Below are 22,725 nucleotides of genomic sequence, written 5' to 3'. Positions count from 1 at the left end.
GTTTTAGGCCATCCCCTTGGCCGCAACGTCGTTCCACTGGGCGTTTTTACACTTTTTTTACTCGTGGAAAGGCCGTTTACGGGACGAAAGATGGGCAGAAGCGCACATTTGGACGCAACCGTTTGAGACGCTTGAAAGATGTGCGTAATGGTCGGTATAATCAGGATGTGGCAGTCTAATGCGGTAGTACGTCAACCAATTAAGACTGTGATTCAGATATAAATGATTTGTCCACCTTTCACGGTAAGGCAGAAATGCTCGTAACATACTGCTGTGTTAGACTGTTGAACAGATGGCCGTGGTATATTCTGCTTCATGTACGCGTCAAACCACTGACTTATTGCGTAAAAAAGCCATATTTCAAAAGCCATACATCACTGTAGATGGCAGACCTCAACATTGGCATTTAGCTTGTGAACGTATTGCCAAGAATAGGATAGTATACAGCTTCAAATCAAGATAGTATACGGGTAACGAATGACGTGAAAATAACACCTCGTATTTACTTGAAGCATTATTCGTGAAATGTTGCTTGATACGTTGCCTCATTTTTGGAGCTGCCTCGTTATTATTTTAAAGTTCGCATTCATAATACACACGCACATTTTACTGTGAAGACTTAGAACTTAGTAGGGAGGCTAAAGTCGATAGTTGTTGCCCACTAGTTTGCCAAACCACGACGGGGGGAGCAATATCCCTTTTCCCACCCCTCCTGTGGCATCACCGATGTCATATTTGCGTGTGTTTTAGTTTGTTGTCCTTTCCCCGCACCTCCAATTAGCACGGTTGTCGACGTACGGAGCGAGAGAAGTTCAACGTACGTACACACATAGGACGGTGTGGTTTTGCGTTGCTTCCTGGCGCAAAAGAGAAACACCGTGGAACGGTTTTATCGTTCACGAACAAAATGTTGTCGAGAAGCCAGCGGGCAGCTCGAGAAACGTCAGAGAGCAAAAAGTCTCGCAGAGTGGATCATCATTCCCCACGTCCCCACGAGTCACTTTGTCTGTCCCCGCACTCGCGGATGTAGACAGGGTCGGGCTTTGTGTGGTTCCCCCTGAACGAAGCGAAGGGAGAAAAGCAAAAGAGAGAAGAGGAAAAAAAAAACTCCATCGGCGTTCCGGCTTTTTTTGGCTCCCCCTCAAATCACCGTAATCTTTCAAACGTCCTCTGTTACGATTGTGCACGAGACGTTTGCCGAGATTCAGAAGAAAAATGTCAGGAGTGCACAAGAGTTCTGAGCAGTATTCTTCTTCTTCTTCTAAGAATAGTGGCGTGATGCGATGTGCTCCCATCTGCTCAACAGAAGGCCCACTGTGTAAGGGAGACGTGACGCTCTGCCCGAGTGCTCGTGCGCTACATTTAACCCTTGACACATTACGGCATTCTGTCTTCCCCCTCTTAGCGAGGCGAAAAAGTGCCCCGCGCGCGCCAAGCCGTGCGTTGAAATTTAATAGAGTTGGTACCCACTGCGTGCCAATCTGCGCTGCGTTTCGGGGCCATGCTCCACGTCTTGCTTCACGACCTGGCGACCTTTGAGAAAGGAGCTGAAGAAGTCTCCCAGCACGTGGCGCGAAACGTCGGACACCGTGCCGAACAACACGACCCGCAAAAAAACACATCTGGCATTACAGTGGAGTTTATTAAAATATATATAATAAGAATACTTTCGTTTTGCATAGCGTCAATCGTGCCAACTGTATCCCACAACGATGTACACACATTCCAATATAAGGACCAAATCCCATATAAGCAGTTGGCTACGTACGGCGCGAAAGAAGGCCAACACACACACACGTACACACCAAGCAAGTGAAAACCCTGCTACCAAGCAAAATCTCAAATGAATAAACAAGGGAAGAAATGGCATCATTATAAAGAACACTTAGAATGATTTGAAGATGTGTAAATCACACTAATACTATCCCTGCAGATCCAGTGGCCTTTATAAAGAAGAAAAAGATGTAGTGTTTCATTTTGCGAAATAAACTGCCAACAGTTCATCTTCACAATGCAGGAGGCCTTGTAGTGACGAGGGGCCCCTTACATTTTGATTTGGGGGGAAGCTGTATTCGGACAAAAACGATCCATCACTTGGCAAATTAAAGTACTTTACGTTTGAACTCGTACTTGCACAGTTTGGTAGTTGATTTATCTGCAGCTTTCATTGAAGATGTGAAATTGGGGAATCGCATTTCGTGCCTCTGCGCCCGTGCCAGCAATCAAGACAATGCCTGAATCATTTTACAGCCAAGCGGGGGTTCGAAGGTTACCAAATATAAAGACCCGCTTACTCTTTTCCTAACGTGACATTGAATATTGCCAAATCAATGGCTGTACGTTGCAGAGCAGAGGGGCTAAATGATGCAACGAGTGCATTTTAGATTGGTGGGAGACGTGTAGAGGTTCTGAAATAAAATGATTAATCTGTGTGTGTGTGAATATAGACATGTTTGTGTATTATACATTTCTCCCCGTTAACCAATAGCTGTTGACGCATGTGCAAAGTTGGTCACACAGAGTCGTAGGTTTGGGAATTCGTTAAAAAAAATCAGTTTGTTTTCACCCCCTCTCCCCCCCCCCCGATGTGTGTTAAAACAGGCTGTACGCATGCAGAAGCTTTAATTATCCGCAAGATAATTGTATTTTCTATCCCCCCACCCCACCGTTGTTTGCGATGAGATCCACACCGTTGACTCGTGACGCGAAACCAACAATTCGTGCCTGAAGAGCCCAGAACAAATTCGCATTGCGAGTTTCCACCAGACGAGTCGATATCACCCAAGGGGCGTGCCGGGCCCATTCAGCCGCCGAAACTCTTGGAGCAGAAAACGAATCCAAGCATGGGCACGGTTCACGCTCCTCTCCGCCCCGTCTGCTCATGATTTGTGTTTATCATTATTATTATAATTTCATGTGCGGCGTAAGCCGAGGGCCAGCACCTCCGATCAGCACGGTTGGCTACGTACGGTGCGAAGGAATAGCCCGGCAATGCGGGCGGTCTCGTCACATCTCGAGAAGCTGAAAGCCTGGATAGAGTTCTGCCCCGTAGCCTCCGACAGTGCCGTTAGCGAGCACCTGTGAAGGCCGGAAACGGCACACGTGGCGGTGGTGTGGCCAGCAGTGTGCCCCGGCCACCGTTGTCTCCCCAATACCAATATTTACACATCACGTAAGGTGCCCATATTTAAGGCTATGTCAACCTTGAGCAGGCCAGGACCAGTTCATTTATTCACCACGGGGGGTGAGTCGCGGCTGGGAATCGAACTGAGGTGGCAAGAATCATAGCGCAGTGCGCGAATGAACCATTGCGCCACCAGTTCCCACGAGCCTTCGTCTTTAGATGTGTGACGCCGAAAGACAAAGATCTCCCGGATAGCCCTGAACAGACTGTTGGAGCAGGTGCTGTTAGCGAGTACCTAATGAGGTCAGCATGGCACACAAGGGGATGAGTGGCCAACACCAGGGCCTGACCGCCTTTGTCTGCCTAGTGCTGAAGTTTACACATCACACCAGGTACTTATTTTAAGGCTGAGTCGACCTAGGGGAGGCCGAAGAACGGTTCAGATATTCGTCACCAATGTTGGCCGGGTTCGTTGCAGTGTTTATGTTGAACTTCTTTCGCACCATACGTGGCCAACCCTGATAATCGAAGGTGCGGGGACAGGACAACAAACTAAACACACAATAATTTCTACAGAAATTAGTTTTCAAGAAATATTTAAAAGTGCATCGCTCCAGTGGCTTCCTAATATCGGAAGGCAGACCATTCCAGACGGCCGCAGAAGCGCACACACAAGCGACATGATTCCTGGCTCAAAAACACAGCTAAAAATAAGAAAAGGTACTTCTACAAACACACATGGGCAGGGTGAACACCTCCACACATTGTCCCCCCTCTCGTAATTCTAAAACGCCATCTGCTCCCGCTCCGCAGGTACCAGCTGTGGGTGGACGCGTGCGCCGAGATGTTTGGCGGCCTGGACATCTGCGCGGTGAAGGCCGTCCACGGGAAAGACGGGCAGGACTACATCATTGAGGTACGGCGTCCCCCAACATACACCGGCCACCACCACCGCGACGGTGGTGCCCAGCACGTGATTGATCGCGAAGGCAATCTGTGTTGACATCACCTGTGCACCGCGCGGCGTGATGGAGAGGGAGAGTCGGATGGAGGTAGGGGGGGGGTGCAAACGAGGTCCACGGATGATTATAACATCAACATTGCTTTATTTATTTCGCTTCGGCGTGCATTTGTCAAACTTACCCTTTGCATTCGCGCGAGTCCCGAGTCGTGGGTTCAGTTCCGGTGGGGGGGGGGGGGGACACAGCTGCCTCTTTGCTTCTCTCGTTCCTTACCTACTACGTTGAGTGAAGCCAGCTGTCGTGGAGGACAGAGGCTCGGAGATCAGAACCGGCCCTAGACTTTTGGGGGCCCTAAGCAAAATTTGGTTGGAGGCTCCTTTGATGTATGATTTTTTTCACCCACTAGCTAGCAGTGACTCTAGGGGGTCCTCTGCTGGCCACGGGGCCCTTTGCAATTGCAAGGGTCGCTTAGTGGCTGGGCCGGCTCTGCTCGGAGTGATCAGCTGGCAAGGCTGAGATCCTGGGTTCGAGCCGAGGTGGCAGCCAGTGATTGAACCAGGTTCTCAAGTGGAGTGAGTTCATGGTCTCAGCCCAGACAGCAATAATACTGGTCAACACACTTTTTCTGGCATAAGGTATTCTGGCATAAGGTGCTGATTCCAAATCTGGCATCAGTTTTTGTCTATCACATCACGTTTTTGAGATATCAAATTTTGCATTTTCAATAAAAACTGCAGAAGAAAAATAATAAATAAATGTGGATATCTACATAAAATTATATTATAAACACACTATACTAAAAATACAGCACCATATTTTAACACTAAAGCAGTCACTGACTCGCAACAACTTGCAATCATAAGTGACAGAGTTAATTTCGGGTAAAATCAATGAAAATGGGGTATGCCGATAGCATACAAATGATTTGATAGAGCAAATCTGAGATCAGATTTGGAATCAGCACCCTGAAATTAGTCTAAAACAGCTGCAAAAGTCCAGGCCAGAATTTTTTTTTTGTTGACCAGTAAAATTAGCCCACCCCCCCCCCCCAAAAAAAAGCCATCGCATTAAAACATGTTTCTGTACTTAATTTGGCTAAATTCCAACTCTGGGAATGAAAATTATCAGTGTGACTGTCATACGACAAAACATTATTCTCACGTGGCAGGGCCGGTGGGAACATGCTCCTGCCTGCTGTGTAAATCAGAGGCCACTTGAAGTGTTCTCGGAGGCAGCTCTGTAATAGCCACTTCTGTGGGCCGTTCTCTAACAAGAAGGGCTCTGCAAGAGATCCAGTTGTGTGTTTCACCTCGGGACACGACACCGATGGCACAATCTGGATCAAATCGTGGAAAATTACAACAGAGGTATGTATGTATGTTGAACTTCTTTCGCACCGTACGCAGCCAACCCTGCTAATCAGAGGTGCAGGTGAAAGACAACAAACTAAACAAAAAAAAGCAGGTAACAGGAGGCTGTGTGGGCCAAGTGATGAGTGCAATAATTCAGACTCCACTGTCGCCCAGGAATATGTGCGTGAGGAATTATGACGGCGCTTCACCTGCCGGAAAGGCGATGTTGAAGGTCCCCTGATGACACTGGTTGTATATTCATGCCATCAAGTGACTCAACGAAAATTATCGAAGTTGGGGCATGAGTTGTAAATTGTGCAAAATAGAAGTTTGTTTTTATGATGATGATAATGATTATGATGTTATCCCTACACATTGAACAACTTAAACAATCCACAACCCGAAATTTTGATGTAAAGCTTTCGTGACTGCAGGGATTCATTATCTTGGTTCTTTCGGTAAAGTCACGTAGAAGGGAAATAATAAAATAATAAAAATAAACCAATTAAATTATCACGAATTTCGACTGCGACACAAGCAATCATCATCAGGTGTGAAAACCACAGCAAGACATTTTTAAAAAAAAGTGCTTTTCACACCTGATGATGATTGCTTGTGTTGCAATAGAAACGTCGTGAGAATTTTATTGTTTGATTTTTATTATTTTATTATTTCCCTTCCGCGTGACTTTACCGAAAGAACCGAGAATATGAATCCACAACCCCGTGACAAACATTTTTTGCAGAAAGTGGTCAACATCTCATTTGTTAGAGATGCAACCAGTGTTACATTGGGATGTGCGGGTGCAGTTATGACGTAAGCACGTGGTTGCGTTAAACTGGATGACGATGATGCCAAGAAATGATCACGTGATATGAGTCATTCCTGTAGGCCACGCACGGTGGAAATTAAATTATCTGCGTTAAATGTGTACATTCCCACTCTGGTGCATGCATATACTGGACATATATGTGTTCAAATAATAATACTAAAATAGTAATCATTTACAGCACTTTGTCAATCCATTTCTGTACAACGCCCCTCCCCACACCATGTTGGTCATAGGGTTTGTTTGATCAAAAATTATTGAACTTTTAAAATATTTTTGGTCTGTCAAAATTATTTATGCTTAAAAGTGTTTTAGACCACAAAGCCCCAACACCATGTCTCAACATGCCTTCCACGTGAATATGAGGAGACAATATGCAAAAAATCCTGGGAATGCCTGTCGTATTTCGTGATATAATATACCTTACTCAAATCAAGATAATATACCTTCTTGCACATACATACATATGTAATAGCTATCATTCGTTTCTGGCCTGCACACATTTCACATTCGCCTACAGAAGACGCTTGAAATGTATTTTTTAACTTACGTGAACAAATGTTATTTTGCCCCCAGTTACGGGGGTTCAAACCCAGGTTCACAAAGATTTCTGACTGCGTTCGATTGTCATGCGTTGCCAGTTGCCACCTCCTGCCCCGCCGAGTCAGCCAAGCAGCTCGGCGGTATCGCGACGTTCGCTTATCCTGTCCGTCTCAATGACAGCGCGAGAAAAGCAAAACATAAGTTTGGCCCATCCAATTCTGCGTGTCACAAATGATGAATGGCAGTAATCAAGCCAAGTGTAGGTTAAACCGGGGCAGGGCTTAAATTTTGATTAATGCTCTGCTGCCTCGTCTGGTTAGGAAGAGCTATTAAGTTGTGACGGTTGCACGTCCTGGGAATCTAATAAATACCGCACATTTATCAAAAGGCATTACGGATCAACCGTGTGAATGCCGTACAGGCGCGCACGTTATGTTACGTGCATGGAGAATGTACAGCATATTACAATGTGTGGGTGATTGCGGGGGTTAGCACACTGGCGCTTATGAACCTGACGAACCCGAGTTCGAGTCGTGGACATGGCGAATATTAGTGGTGAGTGATGCCTACATATGTAGCTACGGGCCCCGCTCTTTCAAGAGCCCCGCGCTAAATGATTTCATGCTATCAATTCTGGTTCAGTAATTCTGCACTTGCTCTATTACTATAGTACTATTCCGCCTTCAACTTTTATGAACGACTTGGTGTTTAAGGTTAGCGATTTGTCGTATTATCTGGCTGTATAGCAAATTAAAAAATACAATTACTTTACTATGCAAGTAAAAAATGTTGGTGTTTTTATATTGACGTGTTTTTTTTTTATTTGGGCACCTTTACAATAAAATGTGCTACAGGCCCCGCACTAGCTTAATCCGACACTGCTCTTGGTAATAGCGTCATCCGGAAGGTCGGTGGCTCAAGCGAGTCGTTACGAAGGCCACTGTTGTCTCCACCCTGACCGCCCTCGCCGCGTCCTCGGATTACTTTGTTTGACAAGAGGGCACGGGGCTCTGCCCGTTCATTTGCCGCGCGACGTTTTTTTTTGTCTATATTCTGGTGGCATCGTCGCTGACCCGGAGCGCACAGGGGCCAATTTAAGGGGGGCGGTTGGTGGATGGGATTTCGTTGGTTTCGGACCTTCAGTAACAAACGAAGCAGCAACTATAGGGGGGTGGGCGGAACAGCGGTAACGATCGTACCTCGCAGCAAAAATCACATGGGTTTCGATTCCAGACTAGGGTGCCTTTCTGCGTGTTCTTTCATGCGTTTCTAGATTTGAAGCTTTCGTGACTGCAAGGATTCATATCATGGGATCTCCTTTGCCAGTACCAAAATATACTAATAGGGGTTTTCCCCTTTTTTCTGGCAACAAAACTGACACCTTTTGCAAGGAATCATGCTTACATTAACCACAATACCTGCAGTCAAATGCAAACAAAAACAATACTCTGATAATTTATGCATTGTCTTTGAAACTGATTGGTCCACACCAGAGACAGCTTTCTTTGGAGCCTAGTCTCATATGGTGTTCGACCAGATGACGCCAAAAGGCGCACAGTTCAAAGACAACGCACTACCAGAGTAATGAGAGCTCGGGGTGAGCAGCCACATCATGGGACCTCCTTTGCCAGTACCAAAATATACATACTCTTAGTTTTTTCGGTAAAGTCACGTAGGTAAAAAATGAAATTAAAATGTATCTCTATTATTACTTTTATTAATTTTAATTTCATTTTTTACCTACGTGACTGTACTGAAATAACTAAGAGTATATTTCATGCGTTTCCTTCAGGTTCTCGGTTTTTTTTCCCTCCCATAGCTAAATAAAAACTTCAGAATTGTAAGTGGTGTAAATGTCCATTTGTGGCCAGGTCGCTTCTGAAAAATAAGTTAAAACCTCAGTGGGATTTGCCGGGTAGAATGGGGATGCTTTAGTTTCATTTGTATGTTTTTGGATAATTTGTTTACCTTTATTGTACTTTGCACTTCTATTGTGTGTTTGTACTGTTTGTCGTGGTAACGTTCTTACCCACCCCTAGTGGCCATCTGTGAAAGAGCTTTACAGCTCATCGGATTCCTCCAGTGTAAATATATATCCTGTTTCTGATTTTGGCTAATACATCCTAATGCAGACAGACTACTTGCAAATTACTAACTTGGGATTACGTGTGAGAATGTCAAACCCCACTGAGGAAATTTGGCAGGACCCTCCTGAAAATTAGAATTGACCCTTTCCTGGGAAAACAATTGTCGTAATAATAACAATGAAAAGCATTGCTGCGATATCATTATTCGTGGTGAGGTACGGTATGATGATAATAACAATAATTTTCACGATGTGACAATTATCGCAATATGAGTTTCCCGTAATGTAACCGTCTTTCACATTTTTATCGCATCGCTTTTGTGCTTTCCTGTACTTTTAGTTGGCCTTCTACTGCAGTTCACTCAATGGCAAGTCTGCCATTCGTCTTATAATCATCACAACTTTACAATGCTTATAACGCACGAGCTGTTGGTTACACGTGGAACAAAACCAATTGATCAAATAAAAAACGAAGACGATTTTAACTGCCATGCATTTTGTAAAAGCCCCGATGTGATGGGTAACAGGTGTTTGTTTGAAACTTTAACCATTGTGTTTCTTCTTGCATTGGAAATAAAAGAAACATTTAAAATGAACAATGATAACTATATTATACTTGGGCGTTCATGACCAATGCTGTATTATAGTCCTAATTATTTTATTTTGGGTTAGATCGTGTCGGTATAATGCCAACTCTTTAACTATATTTGACACTATACCTGTGCAGAGAAGTCCCCACGGACGTACTCGGAGACGGAGGTATGTTATAAGCTTTCGCCAGGGTTCATTAAAGCTGTTACAATAACACACAAGGGTACACAACTCCCAGGGGCTAGGGGTCCTACTCTGAGTCCGGGTCCCTGCCGGCTAGCTCCGGTCTCTCTCTCTCTCATGTCGGATCGTGGACTCTGCCGACTCCACCGAGCGGAGAGAGAAGCACCTCTACGGCTACCACCGGCTTCTCCCCAGACTCACCACTCGATCCCTCTCTCTACCCCTGGTTCCCTCTTCACCCTGCTAACTTTACCCGTTCCCACAGTGACCCCGCTTACGTCACGGGGTCTCCCTTAAGTACCCTAGGAGACGTGACGTCATCGCACTGAACGGCACACCTGACGTCACGTCCCCATTTTACTCCTCTACACCTGCATCATGTAACCCAAGAGAAACCAATTCCCAAGCGTAGCGAGCTGATGGTCAACAGTAGCCCACGGGTTCGACTGTGGACACCAGTCTCAAAGTGCTGACCACGGGGCAGCTTCGATCCTTCGCCGGCAGCCATTTCAGGTGTTCACCAGGCTCCTTCTGAAACCACCCACTGGGCTCAACCCGCCAACCTCGGTGTGAACCTGGAAAACTCCTGCTCATCAACTCTCCCCTGCCCCAGCCATACGAGAAAGGAACTCAACGAAAAATAATTGGGAAAACAAATTCCAGCTCTGAGAGTTTAGAATATATCGAGAGGTTTCACCGTCACGTGATACAAATTTCTCCGCAGCGGGGCGCGTGGGAAGGTGCAGCCATCGTGAGTGTACAGATTAAACAAAAAAGGTTCTCTTGAAGAGATACGTCGATTAGATTTTGTGTTCAGCTATACATTTCCACGTGATAAGCCACTTCGTTGAGCCATCATTTGTGGCCAGGTCACTTCTGAAAAAAGAGCTACGCAGATCGGTGGTCCTCACCTAGTAAAATAAAAATATATAGATCTCAGAAGTAGCTCTGTGATAAATCCTTCAATTGATCATTGGCTAACGGGGTGGGGGGGGGGTGCACTGCTGTCTGGGACAGAGAGCACGAGATGGACGTCCTCTTCATCACGTGACAAAAAACGACGAGAGCGCAAACGGAAAGAAAAAAAACACACATTTCTAAAAAGGACAAAAAAACTACAACAACAACAACAAAAAAACGCGCCACAGACGAGAGGGTATATTTTTGTAGATTAACAGCAGTTTAACTTGGATGGGATCCGACTCGGAAGAATGCTGATCCAGAGGGGGATTGGTTCAGTAGCAATGAAAACAACGTGTTCCAACGCGCGTTAGCCGTCGTAGCCCGGCGGTGGTGTCTGTGTGTGTGAGTGTGTGTGCGCCGCACGCCACAGAGTCTCAAGAATTCTAGCAATGCCTGGGAGCTAAGGGTGGCCGATGTCAAGTCTACAGATGTTTGAGTTCGGGCTTTTCTCCCCGAACAAAGCGATCTTGTTCCAATAATCAAGATCAGCCCGACTGCGGCTGTGTGCCAGCGGGCGCTCAAGCAGACGGGCGACCTTGGCACAGGTGGCACACGTGGTCGTGATAGGTTTGTTCATTGTGTTAACGACAAATCGCAAAAAAGAAAAAGGAGAAATAATTTCGTAACCCTTTTTTTTCAATCCACTGCTGGATGAAGGCCTCCCCCGTGCTGTGCCGGTCGTGGCGGTTGTTTGATTCATCTCGCTGAGTCTCAGGAATCTTTTTCAGGGGACTCCTGCATTGGGATGTTTGGTCAATTCCATCACCGGGGTGCAATGGTGGCAATTTGTTAACTGCTTCGCCTGGTATACAGGAGGTCGTGGGTTCAATTCTGACCCTGATGTCTGTATATTTGGAGTTTACATCAGGTCGCAACTGGGTACCCGATACCCGTACCCTACCCGATACCCGGCTACCCGGCCGGGTACGGGTACGGGTACCTGTTTGCGACCCTGGTGCGGCCGGGTATGGGTACGGGTTGGCCGTGAGTCACTGGTGAGTAACTGTTTGTCACTAATTTCCCAACGTCTTGTCTCTTCTCACAATTCAAGTTCCTAGAATCAACCCACCCGCGCCTGCAACATGGCTTCATCCCAGAGGTCGTAATCAGCTACCCGATACCCGTACCCTACCCGTACCCGGCCGGGTATGGGTAGGGTACAGGTACGGCCGGGTACGGGTACCCGTTTGCGACCCTGGTGCGGCCGGGTACGGGTAAGGAATCAAACCCCGTTTGCGACCTCTGGTTTACATGTCCTCCCCGTGGCCGCGTGGATTTCTCTCTGGGTTTTCCCTCCACATTTAGGAACACGCTTTACGAGAAGAGTATTTGGTTGTTCTAAATGTTCACATGTAAGCAACTTCGTTGAGCAATAATTTGTGGCTAGGTCGCTTCTGAAAAACAGCTATATATCTCAGTCGGCCTTACCTGGTAAAATAAACAGGAGTTTGGCTTTAGTTTAGTTTGGCTTACATGGGAGGAAAATGGAGAAAATCCAACTCACATACTAGGAGATAACACTAAAAGCTCTGCACATACAGATTCACTACTAATCCTTCACTGTACCGACATCTCCTGGCTACCTCACAAACCAAGCCTACACTATCTGGTATCTCCTGGTCCGTCTCATATCCAACTATCGATTAACCAAGTCCAACCCGGCAAAATGTCTGAGATCGGGTACATTCAGGGTGGTTTGCTCGCGAGAGAGCTACTCGCACATTCAAAGTGCTTGTCTACTCAAACTAGCAGGGCAGGGGGGGAACCGCTCATGTGATGGAAATTCCACGTTACTTTATAGTTGGGATCGTATGCACGTATGTACGTTGAACTGCTTTAGCACCGCACGTAGCCAACCGTGCTAATGGGAGTTACGGTATTGATTCTAGATTTGAAGCTTTCGTGACTGCAAGGATTCATATTCTTGGGTTTTTTCGGTAAAGTCACGTAGGTAAAAATTTTAATTAATAAAAGTAAAATAAAATGTAATAATATAATATAATAAAATTAAATATTATAATATAATAAAATAAATAAATTAATTCAATTTTTTTACCTACGTGACTTTACCGAAAAAACCTAAGATTTTCGGTATTGAGTCTATCCAGGGGATAGCTACTGGTGATTTGTGCCAAAGCGGTCGACATTTTATCGTACAATGGGGAAATGAAGGAGCGAGTTGACCCCTGACCAGGAATTGAACTCGTGACCTTCTGACCACTGGGTCACCTGGCCAGACAGCGGGGAGAGACTTGAACGTTGTAGTTATTTTACGACTCATCACATTCACGACACCTCGCCGACATTTTGCGAGGAAATTGGAATCTGTTTTTGGTTTATTTTGTTGTGTTTTGCTCGCCATTTGTTTTCTTTTTACAATCTCTGTTTAATTACTCTAATTGTTTAATTCTTATTTGTAATTGTTTAATTGTTATTTTTACATATAATTTGTTCTTTTTTCCTTCTTGGAGTGTAATTTTTTGTTCTTCAGATTTGCCATTCCCTCCCGGTTAAGGCCGCAGAATCTTCCCTTTATGTGTTACCTCGGTTTATTTGTCGAATGCTTTTAGACGGGATTCGAGAAATTCCAACAGGCTTTGCTTGTTTGCACAGATTACTGCTTATTTTAATACGAGACGGCTAATTTAGCTGTGACAGCTGCATGCTGTGACCTGGCGTTTCAAAGGCAAGTCGTGGGATCCGCAGTGGCTGGATGTGCATATGTATCTACACACGCACAGTGCAATGTCAGTCCACCGCCGGGCGAAGGCCTCCGCCCGTAACCACGTGGGTCGTAGGGGTCATTTATCTGACCATACGTCACCACGGCTGACCGGTGCAGGTGGGCGACAGTGGGGAGCATGGACGTGGATGTGAACAGGACGAGGTGCGCTGGAGCCGTTTGACCGAAACTGCCGGGTTCAAACCGGTGAACTCATTGAACTCAAGTTTAAAGCTTGCAGACCCGAGAGGTTAAACATTTTACGGCATGACTCGCCCACGCCAAAGCAACGATGGTGGGGGCAATTTAAAATTTCCGTCATTTTGCTGTCCATTAGTCATCCGTTCTGTTCCAGTATAACCGGGCCCCTTTATTTTTTACTATAAAGGCTGGATGGCATCCAACTTTGTGAATTTGCGAAGGAACACAACAAGTTACTAAGACTACGCGAGACTTCTGGGCATGCTGCTGGCTCACGCCACTTCAAACCTCCCCCTCCCTGTTCTTCCCCCTGGGGTCTCACAACCACGGGGTAGCTCGTGTGTCTGGAATTGACATTCGGATACAATTTTTTCCACTAAGCCGCTCCAGATAAAATAGAATGGGTAATGGTGGGGGGTGGCGGTGGTATGTATCTGTACGTATGTTGAACTTCTTTGGCACCATACATAGTCAACCGTGCTAATCGGAGATGCAGGGGAAGGACAACGAACTAAAACACAAGAAATTGTCAAGAAATTAGTTTTTCGATCTAGATTTAAAAGTGCGTAGCTCCAGCAGCTTCGCAATGTCGGAAGGAAGAGCATTCCAGACGGCCGCAGAAACGAATATGAAAGCGTGCGATGCGGTGACCGCCTTTGTTCATTGGCCAAGCCAAAATCCGCTGTTGCGAGGATGACCGGAGTTCACGTGATGGTGGTTTACGATGGTGGTCGTCAGAGGAGAAGGAAGATTTTAAAACAAAAAACCTTAGAGGAGATTGTAACCCTGAATGTCCTCTTCACCTGTGGAGGACGTGATGTGTGGGATTCATCTTCTTGGTTCTTTCGGTAAAGTCACGTAGAAGGGAAATAATAAAATAATACAAATTAAACATAATACAATTATTCTCACGACGTTTCGGCCACAACGCAAGCAGCCTTCCTCAGGTGAAGAACAGGTCTGTCGAAATTTGATGTGTGGAACTTGGATTGGAGTGGACGCAAGTACGAGCACACGCGGGTGGGGGCCTGTGTGGGCCATGTGGGTTACGTAACCATACTTCAGCTCTCGACAACAATCGATGCGGTATCTGGACCGGTCCTGTCCCTCCTCGCTCCTTTCACTCCCCTCCCCCCTCCCCACTGACCAGTGTTATGAATGACATATCATGGGGGGTGGGGGCTTTATCCAGCAGTGGATTGACAAAAGCCTGTGAAATAACTCTATTAGCCAGGCACGGTGGCTTGCAGCTGAGATCCAGCACTTGGAGGCAATTGTTGGTGGACTGTGCCAAAGTTTCACATTCAGGAGGTGGCATTGCATTTATCCTTTCCCGAGTACTTCAGTCTCCTCAAAAGGATGCGGGACAGATATCCCAAGGCAGGCTCCTCCTGAAGGAGTCTCGAGACCCATGGAGGAGGCTTTCCTGCAGCGATAAATAATTACTACTACTACTACTTGTGTTATCTACCCAGGATTGTCGTTTAGTCTAATTCACGATGCGCACACTGGGTTCTAATTAGGCAGCTCCCCTCGCTCGTGGGTAACGATCGCCAGGATTGAATTGCACAGTTTCTCCATGACCCAAATTGCCTGCCGGTGGCTGATGTATTCTAAATATAATATGTTAGGCCAGTGTTCTTCACTAGTTTTCACAGGGGTGGACACTTTCGCCGATAAGACATCAATGTGAGGTCCGCGACACCGCCTGCAAGGGGTGGCCCCCAGGCCTTGCAATGAAGTACACCAAGTTAGACCCTCAAGGCCGCCTGGCACCTTGCGTTCCGAGATCCTCTGGATCGGCACTGCTCTCCATCCCTAGACGTCGGCTCGAAAGGGAACCGGGGGTCGTGACCTTCTCAGTGGCAATACCCGAGGACTCTGGCGGCTGAGATGCGTCACTATTCCACTTCGTAGGGCTTCAGGCAACAACGAAATAGTTTTCTGTTTACCCATTGCCTTAGGCTTAAAGGTCGAATGTCTGGGAACTCAACATTGTTATGCTATAACTTATGCGTGGCGCTTCGAGAAATGGGCATCGTAAAAAGATGAAAATAATAAATGAATAATGTGTTCGTTCATTGATTCCTCGCCGAATCTGGAGACCGTTTTTGGGTGAGGTCTTGTCTAGGATGTGTGGGACAATCCCTCGTTGGGCATTTTTTGGCACGTGGGAGGAAACCAGCGTGGGAAGAGGACGAAGAAATATATCCACGCGAGAGGCGCAGCAGTCAAAACGAACCGATGACGACCAACAGCAACGCACTTCGCACCTACGTGGCCATGAACTTCGTGCGTCCGCCTGTGAGCGAGTCCGCCCACAGCGGCCCTTACTTGAGCAATGTTGAAGATCTCGATTTAAAGCTTTCGTGACTGCAGGGATTCATCTTCTTGCTTCTTTCTGTAAAGTAACGTTGAAGGGAAATAATAAAATAATAAAAATAAAACATAATAAAATAATGCTCACGACGTTTCGGCCACAACGCAAGCAGCCGTCCTCAGGTGAAGAACAGGTCAGACGCTGTCTTTCCGACAGTTGGTGGTGGCCGTACGCGTCGTCTGTTGATCCAGCATGGGCGGAGGCGCGAGGGTTGGCGGATTTGCGCAAATGTTGTGAAACTCTCTTCCCGTGGGCGTCGATGTGATTCCAATACCCTGGCTCACCAGGAGAAAGCAGAACAGCAACATACGTGGCGTCTCTACTTATTTCGCCCGATTGGTATAGGGGGTTGCCCCCTAACACATGTGAACACTCGTTAATTGGCCGATAACAATCTTAATTTGAAGCTTCCGTGACTGCAGGAATACATTCTCTTTGGTTCTTTCGGTAAAGTCACGTGGGAAAGCTGTCCCACCTGATGACGGACGCGTGTGTTGCGCCCGAAACGTCGTGATTTATTTGATTTTATACCTACGTGACTTTACCGAAAGAACCAAAGAGTATGGCCGAGAACACCTTGATATATAGAGGACCGCGGAGATTGGACGATTGTTGGCTGCCGCTCACCGCGTGGCCGCTTGTCTGTGGTTTCTCGCACCTCTCCCGAGTCATTCTCTTTGAGATTTTCGAACACACGCGACGAATCAAAACGTCGCGACAAATATGATGGCCATTGTATCTGTTGACTTCAGAATCGGAATCTTTATGGGGGAGAAATCCGATGAGGTATGAAGCTCTTTTCTTCACAGACTCAACCATCCCCCAGAATAATTGGGGCTTGAGTCGACAATCTACGGCTCGTTCAATGACTGCCTCGTGACGTTGTTATTATTACATACTCTCTGCTTCATATTCTTGCATCTTTCGGTCAATACACGTAGAAGGGAAATAATAAAATAAAATTAAAAAAATACAATTCTCAGGACGTTTCGGCCATAACACAAGCAGTCGACAGCTTTGCTCTTCACGTGAGGACGGCTGCTTGTGTTGTGGCCGAAACGTCGTGAGAATGTTATTATGTTTTATTTTTATGATTTCTCTTATACGTGACTTTACCGAACGATCCAAGAATATGAATTCCTGCAGTCACGAAAGCTTCAAATCAACGTTATTATTATTATTCACGTACTTTGCGCCTCTTGAAACATTGCTGGGTGTTTTTATTTTATTTTCTACCCCTGAGCTTAGGGGGGATGTTTTGAAACATCGAGCTGTGGATGGAGCGCCACCTCGTGGCCACAAACAGCATCGCGGTTTGAGTGATCGCATCAAACCTCAGTCGGACACCGCTTGGCAGCGATAGATTATACTGGTAGGAACCTCCTGGTTACACCAGCCCACAAGGGATTATTGTGTCCGTCCGTCAGTCGTGCATCCAAAAATGGGAGGGGTGGGGCTGGGTGGGGAGGGGCTGGTCACCCCGTGGTGCTCTTGTAAAACTCAACGTTTAACCTACTCACGCCGGCTTGTGCCCGCCCTCACATTCGAGCATATTTGCGGAATACACCACGCCGCCGTTGACCCTGGCCATTGACCGAGCAACCCAACGTTCCTACCAGCTCCCTCCGCAGGAATGTGTTAACCAGTTCAGCTTCAACATTTTAGCTACGTATCTTTTACGAGCTTATAACGATTAAATTTCACGTCCAACAGATTTTTACAGCAAAGCATAAACTAGGCTGTACATTTTTTTGTAAAATTGTATCTTTCTAGCCCTTCTAAAACATTACAATATCCACCAATGAGTCGTACTGCTATACGTAATTTATTTCAACAGGTAATGTAATATACATTACAATTATAATTCGTGTACAAGGGTATTTTGTCACAGTCCCGAGGATATGGTTATAGGCAAAGTCGTGTTCATTTACTCCCAACGCCTCGTACGTACGTAAGTATATTGAACTTCTTTCGCACCGTACCTAGCCAACCGTGCTAATCGGAGGTGCGGGGGGGGGGGGGAAGGTATGGACTCGAAATGCGGCACTTCTTGGATACAGTCGATTGTCCTCAACAACAACGTCCAGTGCCCACTACCAGCCAAACACAACTCCCTTCGTTAAAAAAAAACCCCTTACATTGTGTATGATGTTGTTTGCGAGAGCCGACGTGTTAAACTGACAGCTCTCTTGCTTTCCCCATGACCCCTTCCCTTTTATCCTCTTCTCTCTTCCCCCTCTACCATCTCCGCACGTCTCTTTCCTTCTAATCCCCCCCCCCCCACTGCTCCCCTTCTAAGAGCCTCCAACGGAGCCCCCCCCCCCTCCCCAGTCTTGCCCCTTTCAAATATCCCCGCCTTCGCCCCTTTCGAACCTTCCAACCAATCGCCCATCACACCTATCCTTGTGCAGTGGCGCCCCCTCGTGGCGATGATGGTGTTCACGATATCCGCGTCAACCCCCCCTCCCCCCTCCCGTGTCCTTCAAAGACGCAATCTAGATCAAGTTCATTTATTAGGTATAGCCCTGTGAGCCATTCGGCTCTTGAATCGGGTGCAACCGCAACAAACACAAAACAAAAACATGAACAAAAAACATCTTAAAGTGAATATGTGGCTGAGTGCAAACAGAAAATCCAAGAAAGGACAGCAACATATTGCAGAAAAAACACCGTGTACAACAACGCTGTGTGCAAAAATCCCAGTGGGATGCAAGTCAAACAACCAACAACAACCACAAGACAACTTAGATTAAGGCCATCAGTCTAACTCTGTACTACAACAAACAAACATGGCTAAACCAATACACTTTTCGAAATCACTAAAATAAAGCCATGAAACCAATGAAACAGTGGTCATAGGAACTGTGACGGAATTTTCACAATAAATGGCATAAACAACATGTACTACCAAAACCCTGCAGTCTGACATCCTTCGACCTGCTACCTTGGCCCATGAACGACCTCTCAGCGCTGCCGCTGCTGCTGCTACCGCTGCTGCTGCTGCTGCACGCTCCTCGTGTCTCCCACTAGGCGATGGACAGCACCATGCCGCTGATTGGCGAGCACCAGGACGAGGACCGGCAGCTGGTGACCGAGCTGGTGGCCACTCGCATGGACCTGCTGCTGCCCAAGCCCGAGGAGCTCGCCGCTCAGAAGGCGGCGCAGGCAAGGGTCCCTCAGTCCGCGGCCTCCGCTGTTTGTTGGCCTCCGTTTCGATTGTGCCTCGCGGTCAGGCCAAAGGACGTTTTCTCACGTCTCGATCTTGACCTCTGGAGGTGTGGCCTTTGGGTGTCCGAGGACTTCAAGGACTTGGGTCATGTTTTCAAACTTACCCCCTTTCCCCCGTTGTGAAGCTTTTCACGATTATAACTTTCTTCAAATGTCTAAATATTGACCGATTGCGATTTTTTTTTTCTGGACGGCATAAAAAAATTTCACCCGACATTTAATCGACAGGAGGATAATGCTTCAAAGTGTTTTGGAAGTTTTCATACTTCAACACAAACTTTGTTCACTCAAGGCTGGCTGAACAAGCAAGCCTTGAGGATCAGGCCATGATTGGACTTCTGACCTTGACCTAAAAGGCTCTTGGCCTCACCCGTGGCGTAATCCTTGACCTTGTGGAGTCCCCAGCCTTTAATACAAGACTGTAGTCGTGATGTCCTCCCTCTGGCAGTCCACACTGACGATTGTCTTGCCCTCGTTGAAGTCCAGCCTCAAATTCCCACCTCTTTTTCCTTTTGACTGACGTTCTCCCCACGAAGTGCGTTCATTCTCAACGCTATCGTTGCTGTCATCTCGTCTGTCTCAAGACTTCATCTTGAGATACGCCCACATTGGATGGCATTTCCCATTCTGACCCGTCCTCTGAAAATCTAAAACTTGAGGAAATTCCGATCATTAAATGTCCTCTCACTCGTACAATCTCTTGAGATGCAATTACACGTAGATGCTCTTTATACGTCTAAATTGTTTTGTCTAGGTTATGAATAATATATATATCCCTGGTATTAACATGCTCTTCTGTTGGGATCCCCAAAATTGGGTTCTTAGTTCTTGACACGACCACGTGAACAAAAATATATTAAAAATACAATTTGGATGCACGGAGCGTGCATGTACATTTGCAACCACGTCTTTAAGAATCCGATCCAAGCCCAGTTCTGCGTGGATCACACGGTGCATTCGTTTTTCAAAAGCAGGCGCAATCACTTCACCAAATCCACACACGGCTTCGCCGCGCGTGCGCTTCTCCTCTGTCGAGCTTGTCATTTTTTCATTTTATTTTGTCACCTTCTTAGGCAAGCGGAGCTCCGTGTCTTCCACCGCAGCAGGGATGTCTGCAGTATATTCTCGACTGCAATGGCAGCACGCCAGGTACTGTGCTCCGTGGTTGTGGCTGCAAGGAGTGACCGTGCGAACATGCGTCGCCTGTACAGGACGATACACTCACTCCGCTGGCACCTCTGCGGAACCCCGTAAGCTGCCCCCATGTAAGCCCTGGACATCCCGAGACCACATTCGCAGCTGTCCCCTTGCAGCGGGAGTGAAATATCCCGTATCCACCATCCTATTTATACGCTTGCCCCTATTGTCGGCACCAGGGTTTGTTGCGACATAATTTATCACGTGATAGCGCGAAACTAAAACGATTTTTTTTATTTCATGAAGGTTATCGCCATATCAGTTTCCCCGAAATGTGTAATTGTACATCGCACGTATCTTGTGATATTGTTTAGTTTTTGTGCCGCTCTCTAAGATTTCTGAATGTTCGTCTAATGACACGGCACCAGTGGCACAGTTGGAATGAAATGTGGCGGAGGGAATAAATAAACGACGGAGTGATAAGACGACGCTTCCTCGTCGAAACAAAGCATCGCTCCAGGTGGCCTGCTGCCTTTTCCTGCTCGTGCCTGAGAGCTCATCGCCAGCATTCCTCCGCCACTAAAATGTCACCTCCTCCCCTCCCCGCGTCGCTCACAGGCAGTCCCCAGCAGCCAGCACCGAGCCCGAGTGTCGCTCAGAAACAGCCGACGCCGACAGTTCCACAGCGCAGCGCGTCCACCGACAAGGCCCCCGCGGGTTTGTCTTCTTTCACGTCGAAGCCAAAACGGCAGGCCGAACAAGACTTAAATTTCGATTTAAAGCTTTCGTGACTGCAGGGATTCATCTTCTTGGTTCTTTCGGTAAAGGCACGTAGAATGGAAATAATAAAATAATAAAAAATAAACATAGAAACGTCGCGAGAATTATTTTATTATGTTTTATTTTTATTATTTTATTATTTCCATTCTACGTGACTTTACCGAAAGAAACAAGAAGACGAACAAGACTTGTCAAAAAAACGATCAGGTGCACTTTGACACGTCGTGGGCTTTCGCGACCGATATCGTCCACGATGGAGGGTTTTTTTGGGGGGGGTTAGAGAGCGTAAATAGAAATGTGTTGTGAAACCCGCCACCGCCCAACATCATCCAATTAGAGAGCTTTGTCGCGTAAACAAAAATATGGCAATTAGTTACTGGTTCAGCACACCGTTGTGTTGGAGAGTAAACCCACAACATTTACAATTCAGGTACCGTGACGTTTTGCCGTCGATTACAACCAGCCTCATCAGGTGACAACCAGAATTGTGGAGAATTCCTCCCGTTTCGGTCTTAAATACAGCGACGGCTCTCCGGTGTGCCTTCGGCTCGCACCGCGTGTTGGTTGACATTTCGTCCCACGTGCTGGGAGTTTCTTCAAATTCAGCCTTTGAAGAACCGCCCAGCGCGCGTGGGGTGAATCGCGCCGAACAGCGACGCGGTGCGACCCGAAAAACGAGAGACGTACGGCACGGCGGTGGAAACCTACGCAGCAGCGAGTGCAGATAACCGCTCCATCACCCATGGGGAGGGTTATCCGGGTAGCAAATTAACCGTGATTGCGAAAAATATGCAATCATACATCTTTACACCTGCCGGTTCAAATGGGTAGCTGCTACTCGTAGAGGCGTTGGTGACTCGGTGCTCATGTGACCGCGATCGTGTCGGCAAACTAACCGATTACTTATTCATTGGGTTTTTCGGTAAAGTCACGGGGATAGGTTCACAGAAAATAACAAAAAATTACAGAAAACTCTTTTCTTCGAACCTATCTACGTGACTTTACCGAAAGACCCAAAGAATATTAATTGCTGCAGTCACGGAAGCTTTAAGTCAAGATTTAACCGATTACTTTGCGAAGCATTTTATGCTGATTCTGCATAGGTTACAAATGAATCCGAATATTTATTTATACTGCAGGAGGAATCCGATGAGCAATGAAGCTCTTTTTCACAGATGTCCAGTAGGGGTGGGTCAGACCTTTACAAAAACAATACATAAACTGATAGGAGTGCAAAGTATAGGAAAGGTAAGTCACTAAAAATATGTTTTTCTATCGCCTAACCTCCGGGTGTTTTGCATCCTCCGTTTTTGTGCTTTTATCCGGGCCACCCCTCGCTCTCAATACCCCAGATAATCGAAAGTTGACAGTACTGCCCCATTGCGTTGTGCACAGGGAGTAGGCAGGTAACGACGTATCGATTCGTCTATTCGCATCAACTCTTACCCTCAGAATATATATGTGTGAAAGCTTATGCGTGTGAAACTAACACATGTGAATTATATGCAACAAAAATATATAATTAAGCAAAGGAGCAAACGCAGCTGTACATACGAGAAGGAAAAAAGAAGATGCGACACAAACTAGATGGTAACAAGACAAATAATAAATAAATAAAATTGCATTGTGACCTCGAGGGGAGTG

At 46.5% G+C, this 22,725-nt stretch overlaps 1 protein-coding gene across 2 annotated transcripts in view; it reads left to right on the top strand.

Moving 5' to 3' along the window:
• The window catches only part of LOC144943707 (synapsin-3-like), a 157,737-nt gene that overhangs the window by 124,650 nt on the left and 10,362 nt on the right, over nucleotides 1-22,725 (top strand). Inside the window, exons 9-12 of one of the 2 annotated variants that reach the window (XM_078871469.1) lie at nucleotides 3,938-4,040; nucleotides 18,967-19,101; nucleotides 20,238-20,313; nucleotides 20,920-21,018. In XM_078871469.1, the coding sequence (XP_078727595.1) occupies nucleotides 3,938-4,040; nucleotides 18,967-19,101; nucleotides 20,238-20,313; nucleotides 20,920-21,018 (413 nt within the window). The remainder of the gene's footprint in view (nucleotides 1-3,937; nucleotides 4,041-18,966; nucleotides 19,102-20,237; nucleotides 20,314-20,919; nucleotides 21,019-22,725) is intronic. The other variant, XM_078871470.1, reaches the window with a different exon arrangement.

This window comes from Lampetra fluviatilis, chromosome 32 (assembly GCF_964198595.1).
Source record: "Lampetra fluviatilis chromosome 32, kcLamFluv1.1, whole genome shotgun sequence".
Taxonomy (NCBI): domain Eukaryota; kingdom Metazoa; phylum Chordata; class Hyperoartia; order Petromyzontiformes; family Petromyzontidae; genus Lampetra; species Lampetra fluviatilis.
This window is presented reverse-complemented; position numbering and strand designations above follow the sequence as displayed.